General features: G+C 38.3%; 1 protein-coding gene across 8 annotated transcripts in view; it reads right to left on the reverse strand.

The window, feature by feature from the left end:
* The window catches only part of OLA1 (Obg like ATPase 1), a 92,658-nt gene that overhangs the window by 26,735 nt on the left and 46,211 nt on the right, over window positions 1-19,712 (reverse strand). For all 8 annotated transcript variants that reach the window (XM_083411985.1, XM_083411983.1, XM_083411982.1 and 5 more), the window contains 2 exons: window positions 13,722-13,802; window positions 13,349-13,446 (listed from right to left, as the gene is read on the reverse strand). In XM_083411985.1, coding sequence (XP_083268111.1) covers window positions 13,349-13,446; window positions 13,722-13,802 — 179 coding nt within the window. The remainder of the gene's footprint in view (window positions 1-13,348; window positions 13,447-13,721; window positions 13,803-19,712) is intronic.

Here is a 19,712-nt window from a genome sequence, read left to right on the forward strand (position 1 = left end):
CAAAAAATGCTTCTTAGCACAAATACTTCAATATTATAACAAAGGAATCCCAGAACTACATTAGATTCTATAGAAAATGAATGTGCTATTTCAATATTAATACTCCTTTACTTGTTTCTACTCCTTGAAGTCTTTTCAAAAAAGAAAAGCTTATTGGCATTGTCGGAACTATTATGTCTGATACTATGCACTAGTACATCAACTAAAAGTGCATCAACCTCACAAAAATTTTGAGCTCATCTAAAAAGAGTCCCTGCTGAATGTCCTAATGCATCTTATTGTGAGTCTTCAACAAATAAAACTTCATGTATGAGCTCATGATGTGCTTTGCTGCTGGAAAGTCACAAACTCTGTGGGAAGCTTTTTATCTTCTCAGCAGTCAGTTTTCCGAGAACATCAGTGCAGCTACTGTAGTTACCTGTAGATTACTTGTATTTTCTCACATCTGTGTCCAGCAATCTAAACCATGATGATAAAGGGTCATTAGGTTTTGAGTGAGGAAGGGGATGGACTAGACAATTTGCTCTGATAAGCTCCTTGTTGTGAGCTCCAGTTTAGAATGTGAAATGCTAGGTATGTACACTATAAACTGGAACAAAAATAGAGCTATCTCTGAACGCCAATTAAAATGGTGCTGCTTAATCATTTTTAAATCACTAGAACACATGGTGTATTTTTCATTTTGCAATTAAAATACTAACGATAAAATAATTCTGCCACTGGAAAAGGGAATCAGTGGTCTATTAGCTACAAAAGAATTCAGCTACAATTACTAAGATAACTGCTGTTTGGAGCACAGCAAAGCAATTTCCCACAGTGGGACTTACAGTTCAATTTACCAGTTGGGCAAATATTTTGTGCTCTGTAGTGGTCTAGAGAGTTAACAGTTACAGCTAACATTTGAGCAGTGTTATACTTGGAGAAAAGTTTCTTCAAGCCAAATAGGTTATTTACATCCCAATCCCTGGCACTTTACTTACAATAAAACTCATTCATATCAATCAATATTATTTCTAGGGAAATATGTTTAAATTGCAGATACGCTAATTCAAATTTTATCTTTTATAAGTTCTGCAGATGTCAAAGTCAATACGGTATCTGTGGGAGGGGAAACTGCACAATGTAGTATTTGAACTTGTCCTTTGTTTACCTGGAAAAAATCACTTTGCCAGAAACTATATAAAATTGAACATGGAGTTTTTATTTATTAACTTAAAATACTTCTAATCTGCTTTTTCGGGCAATGCCCATCCAAAGCCTCTTAGAATAATAAAAATACGGTGCAAGTAAATTCTGATCCAGAGTGTACTATATTTCTTCAGGTCACGATAAGAGCACTGATATAATGCAACAAAAATGACTTGGTAGTCATAGGAAACATAGTATTTTAGAACTAAATTATTGAAAACACGTCATGAAAAGAAAAACCTGGAACATTTACATGTAATCTAGAAAGCTGGTAAATACGAAAGATTGTTAGAATATAAATTACAGCTGCAATATAATGCCTCAAGTCAACAATGCTGCTTTGCATTCTTGTACAAAACTTGTAACTTTACGGATTTCCTTCGTCTACAGAACAAACTACCCAGAGACCCAAGTTCTTTTACTAATTCCTTCTTTAAAGGTGACATTCACTTAATTCAGTAGATAAATATTAGATCATTCAAAGGGCCAATCTGATGGTAGAAATGCAGGACACCAGCAAGGTTTGTTCAGAACAGTCATAATTCAAAGTAAAGGTAGAATCCACTATAGAGAGGGGTGGGCAAATGTCATTGGGCACCATTAAGGACCATTGCTTCTTTTCTGGAAACTGTTACAATATTTGATCTGGCCATTCATTCTTAAGTACATAAATGCCACATCTTGTTTAGTCTATTGTGTTTATAATCATGTTACGCCAATGAAAGGTATCTATACTATGTATTTTAGTTTGTCAGAAAAGAATGGTAATTGCTCTACTAAAGCAAAATGCACCCGCCCGCCCCCCCAAAAAAACCCTAACACCATTCTAGAGAGGTTCTGCTATCATTTTATAAAGAATTCCAATCTTGGTTGCTTTTGCTCTATAAGATTCAACTAGTAGCCTGTACATAGATATCGACTTACATATTAGATGGGCTGCATTAAAGTATTCTATTTTCTTCATAGGCTTTCAAGGTTCCATCTAATGCATTTCCAGGTCTTTTACTACTATTTCTTTGCCTTGCTCCATTAAAGTAAATATCCAGCAGCTAACAGATTAAATTAAGATAAACCAATGTTAATAGTCAACAATATTTGAAAATAAAAATCTATGAAAATATTCACACACTAAGCCATGGTAAACTGGAGGCATTTAGAAGACCTGAATGTGTCAAGAAGTTTGACAATTATGACTGGAGCCAGGAAACTGTAGCACCGCAGAATTTCTTATGAATTTCTCCAGTTACTTTTTATAAATGCTGTCTTAGATGACAGCTTAATGTGTACCACATGCAATATTTATTCTTCTTTAGTGTCAGACTGTCTAGCCATCCAAGGGAATACAAAGAATGTCACTTATTAGGATAAAAGCACAGGGAAGGTAATCAAGGACATATGTAACATCAGCCAATCATGTCTTATTTCAACATCCTATTCCATTCATAACAGTTCAACAATTATTTGCTTACTAATAACTTGCTTTCAGCCTGTTTGTGTTCCCCATAATGGTGGTTTGCATTTATTTTTGCTCTTTAGAATTGGACACTTGCTGTGCCATGCATGTTTGTCAAAACTTTGTATCTTCTGTCAGAAAAAGCTTAGCATATCAAATCATTTTGATCTGCTGCAAACCATGAATAGAACAATCCAGTTACCCACAATGTCAGCAGGGCAATGAAATAGCTGGATATTAAAACTCCTCAAAATGTATATAATGCACTGCCATTAAAGAAAAAAAAACACACTTAAAAAACAAGGAAGACTTTAATATATAACATATTGATACCCTAGAATATGGCAGACTTCTTGCCAGAAGAAATGTTTAAGAGGGCCTCACACTGACATATGGCAATTATTTTTTAGGGGCAGCTAGATACATACCACCCCTTGCAATCTGAATGATTTATTATATTTTTATTTAACCAAACAGAACACACAGGGAGGGATGTACCTGCTGATACATTTATACCTACTCAATCTGTTAGACAGGCATGCGCTGTGGAAAATCAGTAATTCCCAAAGTCAAATAAGAGAGACTGATAGAGGGAGCCAAAGACAAACATTTATCACACTGAAAGGTTTTTTAATGTTTTTTTTTTTAAAAAAAATTAAGATCCCCAAATTATAGGTGACCCAGGTAATAATGCCTGAATTTCATATTAACTGCTAGTACCACTGAATAGGGTTTTGATTTTTGTTCACAAGACAAAGGCTATTCAGACATTTGCAGTAGGTTCAAAATGTACAATCTGCTTATAAAGTTTCTATGAGAGGCATACAGTAATCTAGAGACTGAAAAATCTATGTATTTAATGCCCTTACTGGTTATGTTATCATGTGTGGTTCAAAGAAAGTTATTATTTTTATTTATTAGCACTATTTTGCTGCTGCTGTTGCTGTTAAACTGCTAGCTTTTCAAAAAATTCAGAGTAGGTAACAAAAAGTAACAAAGGAAATAACACAAAATAATATACCCAGCTAAATTCAAGTGCAACAGCCTACGCGCATTTAATCCTAGGTGCTGAATGGCAGTTCAGCAAGCAGATCCTTATATTCAAGGGAAAACATAAGAAAAGACTGCTGGATCAGGACAAAGGTCCATCTAGTTCATCATTCTGGGTGGGATTAATCTACCGAGTCCCATTCGCAGAAGCCCTGCACAAGGACTTTGGCTTGCACAATAGTGACCTTGCCAAAGTTATTCATGTCCTGGTAGGCTTGTGAAACATCTGCAGCGAGGTGATTTACCCTGTGATTGTCAATCTAAACTGATCGGGGAGTTGTATTCTCTGTTGCATAAGGCTGGCACTTCTCCTGAAGGACTCTGGAACAGCCTTGAGGGAAGCCAAAGGTGGCAAGTAGCCAGTGGCCAGTGAAGTCTTGGTCTGGCAGGAGCTATTCCCCCCCCCCCTCGGCTTCCCTGCTCTCGATCACCTTAGACAGCTCAATTAGCACATTGGAAGCACACGTTTCACGATTGCTAAAATGCAGGCTGCTGAGTGCTAGCCAGTCAGTAATGATGCACTTGCAGCAAGTGGTTCCCACTAGAGAACCACTTAAGAGGCGGATGCTACTGGAGGTGCTTCTGGACCAACCATTGCTCCAGGTGGCAAGGGGGAATAAATGGCCAGGGCTTCTTTTTCCTAAGTTCAGGCTGTGATTCCAGTTGTAGCCACTCCTGGCCATTATGACAGAAGTCCTGGTAACTATGAGGCTCGTTTACTGTAAGAAAGAGAAAGACCCTGAAGACTGTTTGGAAACTTCAATTAGTTCAAAATACTTAGCTACTTCTAAAGAGTGAGCCAGTGGGAATGTCTAAAACTGATACTGAGATTAATTTAGCGAGTTGTCGTTTAGCAGCAAGTGAGCAAGGTCTAGAGTGCCTTACTCCATGTATTATTCCAACGGGGGCCAACATTACCACTTCCACCCTTATTACTTTTAAAATGAAATGTAAATATTTTGGTTCTCTATAAAGAAGACCAAGCCTACAATACAGCTGCCTAGCCTTTGGCAGGAAGAAGTAAAATTGGTGTTCTCTTAGCTGCAGTGGTTGACAGTCTGTTTCTAGACTGAAGATGATTGATAATGAAAATAATATAAGCTTGGAACAAAAAAGTATGCACCCAGATATAAATGCATTGTAGGCGAAGTCTTTTCAAAGGCCCACAGAATAAAAAGTTACAGAAGTTTCTTGCAGTGCAGTAGTTTCTAGAGTCACTATTACTAGAGGAAAGCAGGAAAAACATAGTTACTTGGTAACATTGATGACATTTATGGCTGCTATAGGTACACATATTATGTTGCACAAGCAGAGATGTAGTTAATTGATTTGGGAGTCACAGGAGATGAGACGCTAAATGCCAGAAACAGTTCAAAACTTGTCAACTTAACTATTTTGCTGGTCTAAGTTTCTCCACAGCAACAGTAGGGCTCATCATGCTCTTATCTACCTTACCGTCTACCCTCAAAAACCATTTACTCAGAAGTAACAATGAATTAAGACAAGACTTGATCCCAAGTAAGTGTGCGTAGGACTGCAGATTACAGTGCAGGTGGCTTGATATACTTATTTGATTTAGTATATTCGACATCCTATGGTTTTTGTACCAAAGTAGTTTTAGAAAATGACAAAATATACATCAAAATCAGATTATATAAAACAAGATCAGCATCTAAATAAAACAACAATCAGCAATAGCCTTTTTTTCTAAAGAGTTCAGTTTGCCAAGCAGCTATCAAGCAGATCTCTATTGGAAAAACATTCTGAAGTGTATTGACAACCAATGTAGCATAGTGGTTAGACTTTCAGACTAGAACTGGGGAGATCCAAATTCTAATACACACTCAGTCCTAAAGCTCACTGGGGAACCCTCATTATTTCTCCATTATACCCCTCACAATAACAAACCTAGACAGCATCTTAAAAAGCAGAGACATCACCTTGCCAACAAAGGTCCGTATAGTTAAAGCCATGGTTTTCCCAGTAGTGATGTATGGAAGTGAGAGCTGGACCATAAAGAAGGCTGATCGCCGAAGAATTTATACTTTTGAATTATGGTGCTGGAGGAGACGCTTGAGAGTCCCATAGATTGCAAGAAGATCAAACCTATCCATTCGTAAGGAAATCAGCCATAAGTGCTCACTGGAAGGACAGATCCTGAAGCTGAGACTCCAATACTTTGGCCACCTCATGAGAAGAAAAGACTCCCTGGAAAAGACCCTGATGTTGGGAAAGATGGAGGGCACAAGGAGAAGGGGACGACAGAGGACGAGATGGTTGGACAGTGTTCTCGAAGCTACCAGCATGAGATTGACCAAACTGCGGGAGGCAGTGGAAGACAGGAGCGCCTGGCGTGCTCTGGTCCATGGGGTCACGAAGAGTCGGACACGACTAAATGACTAAACAACAACAACATTGTGAGGATAAAGTGGAGTGGGGAGCCTATGGATACTGCTTTGACTTCCTCGGAAGAAAGTTGGGATACAAATGAACTAAATATATTCAATTAAAATGCAGCACCAAAACTGAAAAGGTCCCAACTCTTCTGCCTACCGCATAATCTACAAAGGAAACAGCCTCAGGTGTGGATCTGAGCGCACAGGATGGTACATACAGGACAAAGCAGTCTTTCGGATATCTTGGCCCCAAACGGGTTGGGGCTTGAAAAGGACCAGCACCTTGAATTGGACTTGGCTACAAACTGAAATAAATTGGGATAAAATCATAATTATGTGCCATGAGCCCTTGCTAAAAGTCTGGCTGCTGTATTTTGGGCCAGTTGTTTCCAAGCACTCTCCAAAAGCAGCCTCGTGTAGAACATATTGGTGTGATTCAATATGGATGTTACTGTATTATAGCTTGAATAATCGTGGCCAGGTCATTTTTTAAATGATATGGTCACGGTTGGCATATCAGTTAAAAAGCATTACTGGCCACCCCTGCCAGGTGATCACAGAGGAGCAGCCATACATCTGTGTGGATTGAAGTCTTACTTCATCCACCTCTATCCAGACCACTACCAAAAGCGATAACACAGATGCTGGCTGGATGGCACAGAGAAAGCAGTATTCCAGCAACACCTTCTGAGGCTTCCCCCTCTAGGAAGGACTGTAGACATTAAACTACAGTATTCTCAGTTCTATCCTGGCAAGGTGCCCCAGAAGGATATTCACAGCTGATTATATAAAAAGCCACTGAGAGGTTCAAAATAATAAACAGGGCCACACTCCCCCTACTCATCTCCAGGTCAACCCATGATGACCAAGGCAATTTCAGTTCTAAGCCAGACTGAAAAAGATCGAATTAATCATTTTTTTCCCAGGAAAATTTGGGAAGGCCTATGAGACCATGGATAATTCTTCGTCTGGTTCTTCTGCTTCTGAGGTTGATGTCTTCCAGTCTTGAGCCATTACTATCTTCTGAGGCAATGCAGACTGAGTTGTTTTGATGACCACACTGATTTTTTATATTTCTTGGTTCTAGCCTGAGCTTAAAAGTCTTCAGGGACTTCTTGGTACATGCTATGGCTAATGGCCTCTACTCTGATTTGTTTTGGGGTGAACTGCCCTCATCCCAAACCAAAGTGCTTTTCCCTGGGCCTGCCTTTAGCCACAACATTCAGTCAAATTTTGCCATATGGGATAAATGCTGGGTATTTTCACACTTATTAACCTTTTGTTCATTAACAACTGATGTAACGCAAAGTCCAGTTGTCTGAACGGGCTACTTAGCTCCAATCTTAGGCGCACTTTTTTAAACAGTGCCCTCTGTGCACCATAAGAAGAAATGTTAGAGAAATATATGAGGTACAAATTAGTAAGGATGTTGAGGGGAAAGTGTGCCCCGAGGACTATAATCATTTCATGTTCATTCACTTACTGAAAGTCTAAAACATGAAAGAAAGAAGGTAAAATAATAGCTAACTGGTCCTGAAGTGAAAAATTTTGGATAACTTTGGAAGCTTCTCATTTTTGGAGGGATATTCTCTACCTCTCCATGGTGAAGCTGAAGAAATGTTATTTGGTTAGACTGCGCACATGCTGTTCAAATAATCTGGACTCCAGTATGGATTATTTCCAGTATCTTCTACAGTGAAGGCTGATGAAGGAATTCTTCCTTCAATATTCTTTTTACATCCTTACATTTGTATCAGCTGTACTGGTTTGTCTGTGCCATGACCTCAGAGTTCAACTTCTCCCCTTTAAGCGACAAGGCCATGGACTTTATGGAAGAACCAGATGGTAAAAGAGAACTGCTCACAGAGCCGGGCACTGGAAGCTCCAGCACAGGAGGTGGCCATTTTGTCAATACCTTTCTGGCTGCTGCCCATCCAGCTCGGAGAACTCCAGTCCAGAAGCTCCAACAGAATTATCATGTCTCCCACACTTTAGGAGTCTATGGCTGCTGGGACAGGAAAAGTCCCTTTAACCAGAAGCTCCTTCTGCTAGGGGTGGAGCTAACCACCCAGACTGAGCTGCCTTATTTAAGTCCATGCGGGGTTATGTATTGCTGAAGCAATGTTCTAAACTTGCTTTAGCTTGAATCCCACACTAAGCTGTCTGTCCCAAATGTCTTGCCTCCTCTTGTCTACTACACCCACCTGGAGCAGATGAGTCTGATTTTACTGGTTGTACGTGCTTCAATATGTTTTTATTATTACTTTTTTGCAGACACAGTGTATGACCACACAAGGCTCAACAAGAAGCGTCCCATCATTTCCATCATTATGACAGGTGCATGGTAAGAAATGCATGTCTCATGTGTCAGTATCGAGCCCCCCTGGTGCATTTTATCTTCCTTCCTTGATGCAAATTTCTTCATCTCCAAGCCCTCCATTTCTAGTAATGGCATGGTGAATACATGCATCATGTACTCACCAGGAAACACTGGCCTGTGAGTGCTCCAACAGGAGAACAGCCATACCAAAGGTTTCGCGGACTTTGAAGAAGCACAAACTCAGGGCAAAAACTGAAACAAGCTAAGAGGAAGGCACTCTTGGCAAACCCTCACTGTGATCAACTCCCGCCCGGAAACCTATGTCCTTACTGTGGAAGGACGTGGGGATACAGAATCAGCCTCCACAGTCACTTACAGACTCACTGTTAAGACCGTGTTCATGGAAAACAAACATGCATCACAAGGGGACAAGGGCATTAAATGTTTAAAGCCCTAAACAACTTAGGCTACAAATATCTGAAAGACTGCCTCCTTGCCTACAGACCTTCTCAGAAGTTATGGCTAGCCAAGGGACCCTCTTGGTAGATCCACCGCCCTTAGAAACTTGGGGAGCAGCACCTCAGGAGAGGGAATTCTCTGCTGCAGCCTCCATACAGGTCTGCATCTGGCACCTTAATTGCATAGCTTTCATAGGGTTGTCATATGTCCAGGAATTCCCGGATGTGTCCTCTTTTGGGGAGGGGGTCCTACATGCCTATCCAGGGGGAATTTTACATTTTAAAGCAAATGTGCTGGATTTTTTGTTTCTTTGGGGGGGGGGTAATTGTTGGGGTGGCTCTGGTTCAGGCTTTAGCTACCTGGGCTCTGATTCAGGCACTGGCTCTGGCATGGGAGGCCCGGGTTCTGGTTCAGGCTTGGGCTGTAGCAACTCGGGCTCTGATTAAGGCTCTGGCATGGACGACCCAGGTTCAGGCTTGGGCAGCTTGGGCAATGGCAGGGTTATCAGGCAATTAAAAAAGCTCGACAACTTTTTGTGTCTGGATTTTCCCCTCTTGAAATATGGCAACCCTAGCTTTCATCATATGCTGGCAATGCAGCTCTTTACCCTCGTTTTTGTAACCTTATATATGACCCAATCTATTCTTCTTGGATGTTTAGTATTGTTGTAAACCGACCTGGGACCTTGTGGTGAACAGTGAAGAAGAAAAAGTAACAACAATAACAACAATAACTCTACAGTGTTCAGCAACACTACAACAGCATAGGAAGTAGTTTCTGGATTTTTGTTCTCATCCTTATACCATGAAAGTGGTATTGTTTTCATCATTTTATCATGAAATTGGGAAACCTGCTGAGAAGCAAATAAACCTTGAAGTTAAATACTTTAAAATATGTTCACCTTAGAATTAAAAATACAACTAAAGATAACCACAAATTTATCCTGTCGATTGGTAGACAACAAATATTCCTGAAATGTCAGGGTTATCATGTGTGTTGGGATTTCCAAGAGTTAAGAGCCTAAAGCCCAGGCTAAAAAGCACTCACCTCCCCAAATATTCTTTAAAACCATTGTTGCTTGATCTGGATGGTCAAGCTTATTAACTTACTTAACTTTCTGAGGTCCAAAAATAATATTAAAGTAGAATACAAAATTATCTTTCCATCTGCAAATGTTAGCTCAAATAAATGCAAGCATTAACAGAGAAGATGTGTTTCCCAAATCTGCATTGGGATGTGTACATAATATACAATTCACTTTATTGTTCTAAAGGGGGAATGTGTCAACATACTGAACACATGGGTGACATATGTACTCTTGTATAAGATGATCAGTCAGCATGCACTGCAATGGCCCCCTGGTATACAAAGCTACAATAAATTTAATCCCCAATTGATTCCACAAGAATGTTTGTGCCCCATCCAGTTTCATAGCTCAGGTTTTACAAGGCAGCATTTCACTAGCAGAAATCACACTTTATTTCCAATGTACAGTATAGAAATAGTACTAGATAAAGAGTTACATTTCTATATTCTCTAAAGAAAGCTTAAATTACTGTGAAGGCTTTTGATTATTTAACTATTTGTTTAAAGAATAGTAAGTTGTATTTTAAAATGCTGAAGTAGATTCCTATATACATCATGATTAGTGTCATCTGATCATAATAAAAGTGCAACTAACACAGCTGCCATGTCAGCTTCACCTCAGGAACAAGGTCTTAATCATAAATCAACTGAATGACTAATTTAACATTGTTAATGCCAGTAAGTAGTTCCTTGGAGTCATTCCAGTTTTTATACCTTTCAAAAGGTCAATACGCTACCTTCTCTAGTACACAAAAGTCCTATCATTCACACTGTTGTCTCCCCTAAGATTGAAAAATGACATGTTATTTAAATGTTAGTGTGTTTTACTAGCAATTAAAAATGTTCATTTGTTGAAAAAAGGTGATATACAGCAAACAAAAAATGATCACTTTAGCTTTCCATATTCCCCTTCTGCCACAACCTTAAAACAACTAACTCTTTGATGTTGATGTAAATACTACTCCATTGTAAAAAAAAAAGAGAAAAAACCCTATGAAAATATTTACTGCTGCATCCTTCCTGAATTAACATTAACCTCCTTATAGCATTACCACAAATTAAATCAAGAAATATGTCGTGCTAGCTGAGCAACTAATCCAACTGTAGTTCATATTAAGAACATGAACCAAAAAGCAAATTAAAATACATCTGCCAATAAAATATATTCTAATTGTTTGCATCTGCTTACACTGCCAAAAACAATGAAAGGCTCATCATTACAGAATTCATAATAAAAAAAAATATTCTGCACTTTAATGCAATATATATATACAACATAAAAAGAGTGGATTTAAAGATCAGCAACTCTGCCAGAAGGAAGGAAAAACTGGTCATCATTCCGACTTCAGTAGATGCCATTCCATATCAGATGATGTTTCCCACTCATAAATACATGACAAATACTTCCTCAATCATTTTTTACGAGCAGGGATGCACAGGGGGTTGTCAATGGCTAGCCTGAGGGAAAATAGGAACAGCAGGCGGCAGAAACTGTACTGAAAATGGCTATGTGGTAAATTTTCTTCTGGAACATCACTCAGCTATCCCAGGCTTTGATCTTTCAGCTACAATTACACTAACATCCGTAAAACCAGGATATTTTTTTTAAACCAAACCTCAACCATCAGTTCTGCATGAACACAGTAAGATATTTTTTTACTATGATTTCACAATATAAATAAAATAGTTATAAATTTTAAAATTGTAATATATATGCTAAGTTTTCCATTCCATCATCACAACTTGGTCTCACCAAAAAAGGCGGGGTGGTTGTGGTTCTAGAGACGGCTAAATCACAGACTGGCGTCTCCTAACTGACTGTCTACCATTAAGGTCTGAGCAAAGGTATTTACTATACAATTAAAGGCAGTGAGCTCTACCTGTGATCACCCTAATGTAGGTGTGATGATCCATTTTGTGTAGGGAAACTAACCTGGCCATTTTCAAATAAATTCTGATGCTTATTATCTTTACTGTGGCACTTGAGAAACCTCTACAAGAGCCCTTAATAAAGAATGCTAAGATTTACTGCATTGCATTTGTGTGAAACTTGAAAATGCCTTCCAGACCACAACACTGAAGGCACAGTTGCTTGATTGCACAAAGTTTCTTGAAGGCTAGATGCAGTTTCAAAAACAGTAACTCATTATAGGGAAAGATTCTGAACCAGAAGTTTTAAAATGCCCTTAAAAGTGACCATTTTTAAAGTTGCATTATGCTCCTCAGAATACGTATAAATGCACAACAACACTAGGAGCAGGGCAGTTTTCAGCTGAAATTATTTTACAGAATTTATTCTAATAACTTATTGGAGTTAACCATCTGACATTAATTATTGCTTGGGCTTCCAGTCTATGAATGTTTATTTTTCAGTTTAAAGCCTTCTCACTCTTTGATATCATATGGAAATGAGAAATTTTAATGGAAAATTGAAACCATGTGCATCTAAGTACTTAATGAAGTACAGGGAGAGCGAAAGGGTATGTTCTAAGAGAATTCTGATACACTGGTCTAGATACTTTGACAAAGCAATAAGCAAATCTTAAATGTGTTTCAGAGTGATATTTTTGTAATTTTGTATGCTATGAAAATGTGTAACAAAACTAAAAGCAGAGTGATTTAATGTTTCCTTCCAATGCAACAGTTTAAGTGCCTCTTCCCTAAAACTACTGTTTTATCTCATCTGAAACTTTTACACAAAAAGCAAATGCAGCATGATTTTCAATCTCTCCATTTCTAATGTATCCTCACACTCTGGGGTTGGATCTTCATCCCGGTCACTGCCTGTTTGACAGACATCTTATTCTTCAGCCATTATATATGCATTCATACTGACAACATTAATAAAAGTTTCTGAACAGCATATAGCAAACCATATGCATGACATCTGCTGCATTTTAAGAAGTGGCCTAGCAAGCAGAATGTTGTAAACACCTTGAATTTGCCCTGAACTATATGGGACACATGATTCTATGCATATATATGGAGCACTCCATCTCCTTTTTATCATATTACCAACCATATTATGGCATCATTTTTACCCTTCAACGTCCAATAAATAGAAGGTTGGCATGAAAAATGACTTCTTTCTAAAGTTAAATATTATAGACAACTTACAAGACTATTTATGGTTATTTTTCCTTCAATATTGCAAAATAAACTAAAAGGTAGGCGAGAAAATTGCTACTTTAGTTTTATAGATCTTCAAGGGAGTTTTTTTTATTTTATTACTTTTACTGCATTCCAAAGACAAGGTAATAGGTACATTGCCAGTATTAGCTTTAAGACATTTAGATTTACTCCAAGTACAAAAATCACGACTAACCATTATTTTGACAAAGGTGCCTTTCAGAAGCATCGTGAATTTTCTACAAAATATAAAGGCAACAAACTCACCATTTGTTTTTCTTTCTAATATAGTCTTTTTCAGAGAGGTTAACCAAGTAGATCATTGGTTTTGAAGTTAAAAACAAGTGTTTGTTCAGCACTTCAATCTAAAAGTAAGAAAATAAAAGTTACATTAACACAGACAACAAGAAACAGAGTGTTGTGTTGTGAATTAGATTATAAATAAATCAATCAATCTGTTTAACATCTGAAGTATAAAGTAAATTGTTAAAAAGAATGCACATTATTTCCAAATGTTGGCATTAATTTACTGGAGGTAAATCAAAAGGTTTACACAAAGATCTGATATACTGTTGTGCTGTTGTTGGTTTTTTAAAGGAAAGGCATTAGACAGTGGATGAGGTAACAGTCATAAGCCTACCTCTTTGTCATTCCAATCATGATAGAAACGGACAGGCTTTTTTTCTTCTATTACCCAGCTTTTGATTTTGCACATTATGTCCTGCACAGAATTAGAAAGAAACAAAAGACATTAAAGTAGAATATACTCAGTTATATGCCAGACTGTTATCAGTTATTTCTCATGAGGGAGTCGTTTTAGGTAACAAAATATTATGTGCCTTCTAACTGAAATTTCATATATAATGAATGAGAAAGGGACACAGGAGTCACGTTAGGGCTAGGAGCAGATGAACAGGAAATAAACCTTTTAGTGACTTCATTGAGAAATACGAATGATATTTTCTGCTCCCCAGGCTGGATGAAATATTGCATGTATAAATAAATCTGTTTCCTGAAACTGCATATTGGTGTAGTAATTAAGCATCCCTTATAAGAAACCATATATGAGAGAAACATGCTGCTGTGACAAAGGAATAGGTGCAAAAAGTGATGTGTTTTTTAAAAAAACAAACAAACACTGACAGCCAAAGAAACTGAGCTGATTATTGATGATCTACCATTCAAGATATTAATTCAAATGGCCAAAGGCCTCAATATTCTACATTAATTTTTTTTGTCAACACCTTCTCCTTTCCTCCAAAAATGAAACCTGCCAAAGCTTCCATTACACAATGGCAAGAGCCTTGCACTAGTGACCTCCAACCAGCTGCATTCACTTTCAGAACATCTCTCCCTGCAGGAAATCTAAAGGCCTTTTAGTTAGCAAGCTAGTGTGCATTCAGAAGGAGTAACTGCAGGAAGAGCCCAATGTGCTTTGTTTCTCTGGCCTTTCTTCACAGAAAGATTAATCATCTGTGAAATGGAAACGGCAAACAGCAAGTGACACAAACTGAACCCTTCAAGCCTTTCCTCATCAGTTTTGTGGCTCTGAATCTGAAAGCTGCGTGTGGCAAGGTTTGCCTTACAGGCAGGTGTTAATAAAAGGCTCTTAGGTCTGAAAGGTCAAACCAAGCTCTTCTAGAAGTAGTGCGTTTTAGTGTCAATTTTTTGCCAGAGATAATTTATGGTCACGCTTTAAATATTGCATTTCACGAAATTTACCACGGGTATGATATTCAATTAGATAATTTTAAATGGGTTTCTAGACATCAGAATTTTCTCAAAAGCACATGTTTACCTTCTCAATAAATAGGTTAAACATTTACAAACACACAGCTTCAGTATTTAGTGTACTAATGTTTCCCATCTCGCAACTGCTTCAGGGGAAAAACAAGAGGAAAGCTCTTCTAAATCCTTAGATCCTGATTTGTAACCCTCCAGGAACAGGGCTCCCCACAGATTTTAACAAGAAAGGGGCTAGCTGAAAACTTTTAATGAAATGTAACACGTTCTGCCTAAGAATAATCACTTTTACTCTCCTATAACTGATTTTCACTCATAAATGTTTTAAAAGTGGCTAATGTAACACCATTTCCTACAAGGAGAAGATCAAAGTGCTATATTACAAATGCATTATGATTAAAAAAGCACTGTGCAGCCTTGCTATTAAATGTTCTTTAAACCCTAAAAGGCTTCCCATAGATCTCACTTGGCACTGCATATACAACCTTTGACAAGTAATGTAGACCATTTTTATTCATTGCCTAAAATTGTAGGCAATTATGTGCGTCACACTGGCCACCTGCAAGTTCTGAATGCCTGCTCCAGTTGTCATAGCTAAAAACTAATGTCGGAGGGGATTAATCTAGGGGGAGAGAGTCCTCTTTAATGGCTCCAGCAGGTGAAATGGCCCAGCTGGTTACTATGATGAGTGGCCAGAATAGCTTATGTAGAGACATGCAACAAGATTACACATTTCAAAAAAAACAACATAGTAGAACTATCTTATCTTGGGGACCTATCTATGTTTTGTGCTTTATTCAATAAATAAATACTTCACTTAAGTTTAAAATAGGCATTTCTAAAGCTAAACTTCTCTTCGTTATTAGAAGAATTCCTCAAGTAATCCTTCTTTACCAGTGGTGGAATTTTATGCAGTTTTACAATTTAGAACAAAAAGTTAGTTACAAATTTCATCTTTAAAAAGCCATTAGTATTATAGTTTCCCCAAAACATTGATATATTCCATTTTGTAAAGTAGATGGTAAAATCTTTGGGACTGAACAGTTCAGGTTCTAGACTCTACATGATAATGACTAGAAAGCTGTCTTTTATATTTGGTATATCCCTCAATTATCTCTGCACAAGCAAACAGCAGTTAAAGTGTCAATGTAGATTTTCCATTCCTGCCCCAATTGTTCAACTGACCGTCTTCACTGTTAATATGAAAAACAGCACACAATATATTACTCTAGTTTAAACTTAGGTACCTCAACTCATATTTGGAAAACTAGCTCTAGTTTAAAGGTAATTCTAACAATATTTCAGATCAGTGAAAATATACCCTTTTACTCCCAAAACTAAAAATAAATAATAGGCAGAGAGCCATTCCGTAGATGCTTTTCAACAGTCAAACTCAATTCCCCTGGAAATATGTCACAAACCTGAGGCTAAATATCTGCTAAAAACTGTTTGTAAGACTTCTCTGGGCTGGTTTTCAATGACCAGGGTGAAGCAGACATGAACATGGATATTTAAGTACACACACTACAATGTTTTATATTTCATTTTCTATTTCACGTACTGCATTTATGTGCTACTCAAATCAAGCTTTCCAATGAAAGCAACCCTGAACATGAAATAAACAGAGAGAATTTTGAAGTCCTGTCCTTAAGTGGTTAATATACTAGTACAGTCCCAAATTTAATCTAAACAGATGTAATAATGATGCATCTGAGATTTTTTTTAATTCACAAATCTCAGAAAATAAGGTTTAAAAGATAATCCTGAGCAATGTGAATTATAGTTGGTCTTCCTCTTGTTCCATCTGGTGGTTTTAAGAGTTTTCAAATATTTTGCTTTAAAGGAATAAGAGCACACAACTACCAAACTAAACCAAAATAATAGAAAGGTTGGGAAAGTTACCAGCAAATCTTACTACATGCTGTCTATGATCCAGCAAGTTATGTTGTGAGAGCTGCTGGGATTTCTCCTCTTCTTTCCATTCTAGCAGGCTCTCCCCACCCCCCACCCCCTCACACACATCCTCCACCACCCCCTCTCAAACAGAAAAGCCGTACTTCAAAACCTTTGGAGGAAAAAAACAATAAAGTCACCAGCATGTGCTCTGGAGACTTGCTGGACCATGGCCATTATGAATGATTATGGTATTCTACTGAAGTAAAGTACTGCATGACATTCCTTCTGCTTTTGAGACCAGATAAATGACTCAAACAAAGAAACAGAAATGGTATTTTTGAAGCAATGTTCAGGCTTTTGGAAATGTAAATAAAATAAGTATAATGTAATGTGAATAGTTTGAAGGTACAGAGGGAGCACTTCTGAACTATTAACCATATTTGAATAGTGGTTGAAAAGGGAACTTTGGAGTTAGTATTCCATTCTCCTAAGTGTATGGAAGGCAGTCTCTACCAACCTAGTTTTCAGAGAGGTGGTTAAACCTGTGTGTGTAACACTTCACATACCTGAATGCTACTACGTGGTTGTGTTTTTTTTTAAAGAAACCAAATCTTGTAGGTATAGAGCTGAGTTTCAAGAAGGAGGTTTCCAACCCCTGCCTTTCCCTTCGCATGCCCCTTTTCTTATATGCCAGGGGAGGGTTTTGTATGGAGAATGCCATTATATTAGCAGTTCAAAACACACCTCTTTGCAGGCCTTTGGTAGGGATTGAGTTAATATGCTGGTGACTATTCATTTTATCACTTATCCATGTTTTGCGAATTGGTGTGTTGTAGTTTGAATTTAATTACGTTACTGTTTTATTTATAACCTGCCTTGGGGTAATTTCATTCTTTTCAGCTGCTTTGGATGCCAAGCAGAAAGGTGGGATATAAATATTTCAAAACAAAACTGGGATAGCATCTTCTTCTCTTAGGAAGAGACGAACAAAATTTGATCTTATCAACGGGATGGTTTCCCTACTTGACCCTAACAGGCAGAGCAGGAAGCAAACTACTTGTTGTGGGAGTGCGGGAGAGGATCACAGTAACGAAGTATAACCATAACCAGATACCAAAACAGTAACATTTAAGAAGAGAAAAGAACCAGAGCAGTAAAAACAAGAAACTGTGTGTGGTGCCTATGAGTGTGGATCATGCAAAAGACAAAATTATGGGGAGACCAGCAACTTTTGGTACACCTAGAAGAACAAAAAAATATGCTTAATAGTCTCACTCTCCTCCCTTCCACCATGTACAGAGGGCTCCCTCTGTATCTGGAATTTATTATTATTATTATTATTATTATTATTATTATTATTATTATTATTATTAAACCCAGTATTCTCCCTCAAGTAAGTTTGTGCTTTATGCAAGGTCACAACTCTGGAAACAGAAGCCTCCATCCATGGGATGTCCACATATGTGAGGAGATGCTAACATTGCATATTTATAGAACTCCTCCAAGAGAAACCTGCCCTCAAATGCTATGTATCAATGTGTGTGCAGTAATACCAGCAGCTGATATCCACTGCTTCCCCAGCAGAAATGGTGGCGTCCTTAAACCTTCTTGACTCATGACGTTTTCTGGCCCGCAACATGAAACCCTGGAAAATATATTTCATTTCTCCAGTGTCAGCTGTTCTCACAGGCTAGAATGTAAGAGCACGTCTCACATCAGCCTGGATAGCTCAGTTGGTTAAGAGCATGGTGCTGATAATGCCAAGGTTGAAGGTTTGATCCCCGTATGGGACAGCTGCGTATTCCTGCAGTGCAGGGGTTGGACTAGATGATCCTCAGGGTATCTTCCAACTCTATTATTCTATGATCAAGCTAATGCCATTGCCACCCCCTTTGAATGAGTGCAGAATTTTGGTAAATCAAATTTCCAAGACCTGTGAAAAACATGACTTTTAGCACATGCAAAGGCTAAGACCTGAGCAATACTTCATTTTGAAGAAGATACACAATTCCTTAATGGCTGACAGTGCACCCACCTATGAGAACCTCTGAACTGGAGTGTCAAATTCAAAAGGAGAACAGATCAGAGTCTGATTACCCAATTCAGAGCCTACTCAGGAAGTCCATGGACAAATGAAGAATTCTTTAACACAACACACTGCCCATCTCAGGGAAGAGACCGGAGTGCTGAGCCTTTTCTGCAAACCTTCAGAACCTCCCTTAGCTCTGCCTTGTCAAGATGAAGACTTTCTTCTTACTTTGACTAGGACAGACAAAAGGCAACTCCCCAAGGACCTTACTACCTGCCAAAAGAAAACTGGGCAAGTGTGACTGAAAGCCTCATGGTATTGGGGCACATCTGGTTCTGCTCTCCAAACTAAGGTACACTCCAGTCAACCGTGGTGAACAGAGAATTGTTAAATATGCAAAACTGCCACAGCTGAAACTTCAAAGCCCTTCTTGACAACTGCCAACATCAACTCAATGCAGAAGAGCCTGTGAAATCCTTCACCATCAAGCTAGCATGATTGCTTGGGGAGCAAGGCTATTATATGAGCTCCTGACTGTGGGATCCTAAATTGCTCCATAATGGCATCTGCAAAAGCAAAGTGCTTGTTAGCTAGTTTGGGTGTAATCTCTCTCCTGGATTTCAACATTCTAACAACTATTTTTAAGTTTGGCGAAGTGATGACAGTAGCTTTTGGGGAAACCAGAGGAAAACTAGATCTTTCTCCCAGGGGTGCTCCATTTGTAAAAGCTTATGGTAGCTAGGGCCTGTTGTGCTACACTGCAAATACAGGAGAATTCTTTCACCAGTGACTTATTTCCAAAAATCCAAACAGTCTTAAAAAGAGAACAAGCAGCCAAAACAGATCAGAAACTTGAACAAAGCTTGTAAATCAACTTGTCACCTAGAATTGAGACCTAGTTCAGAGCAAGGAGGCAGTATGCAGAAAGGCCTGTCACACAAACGAGAAATGTGGACATCTCAC

Source organism: Podarcis tiliguerta (genome assembly GCF_965153285.1).
Source record: "Podarcis tiliguerta genome assembly, chromosome: 1".
In the NCBI taxonomy this organism is placed as follows: Eukaryota; Metazoa; Chordata; class Lepidosauria; order Squamata; family Lacertidae; genus Podarcis; species Podarcis tiliguerta.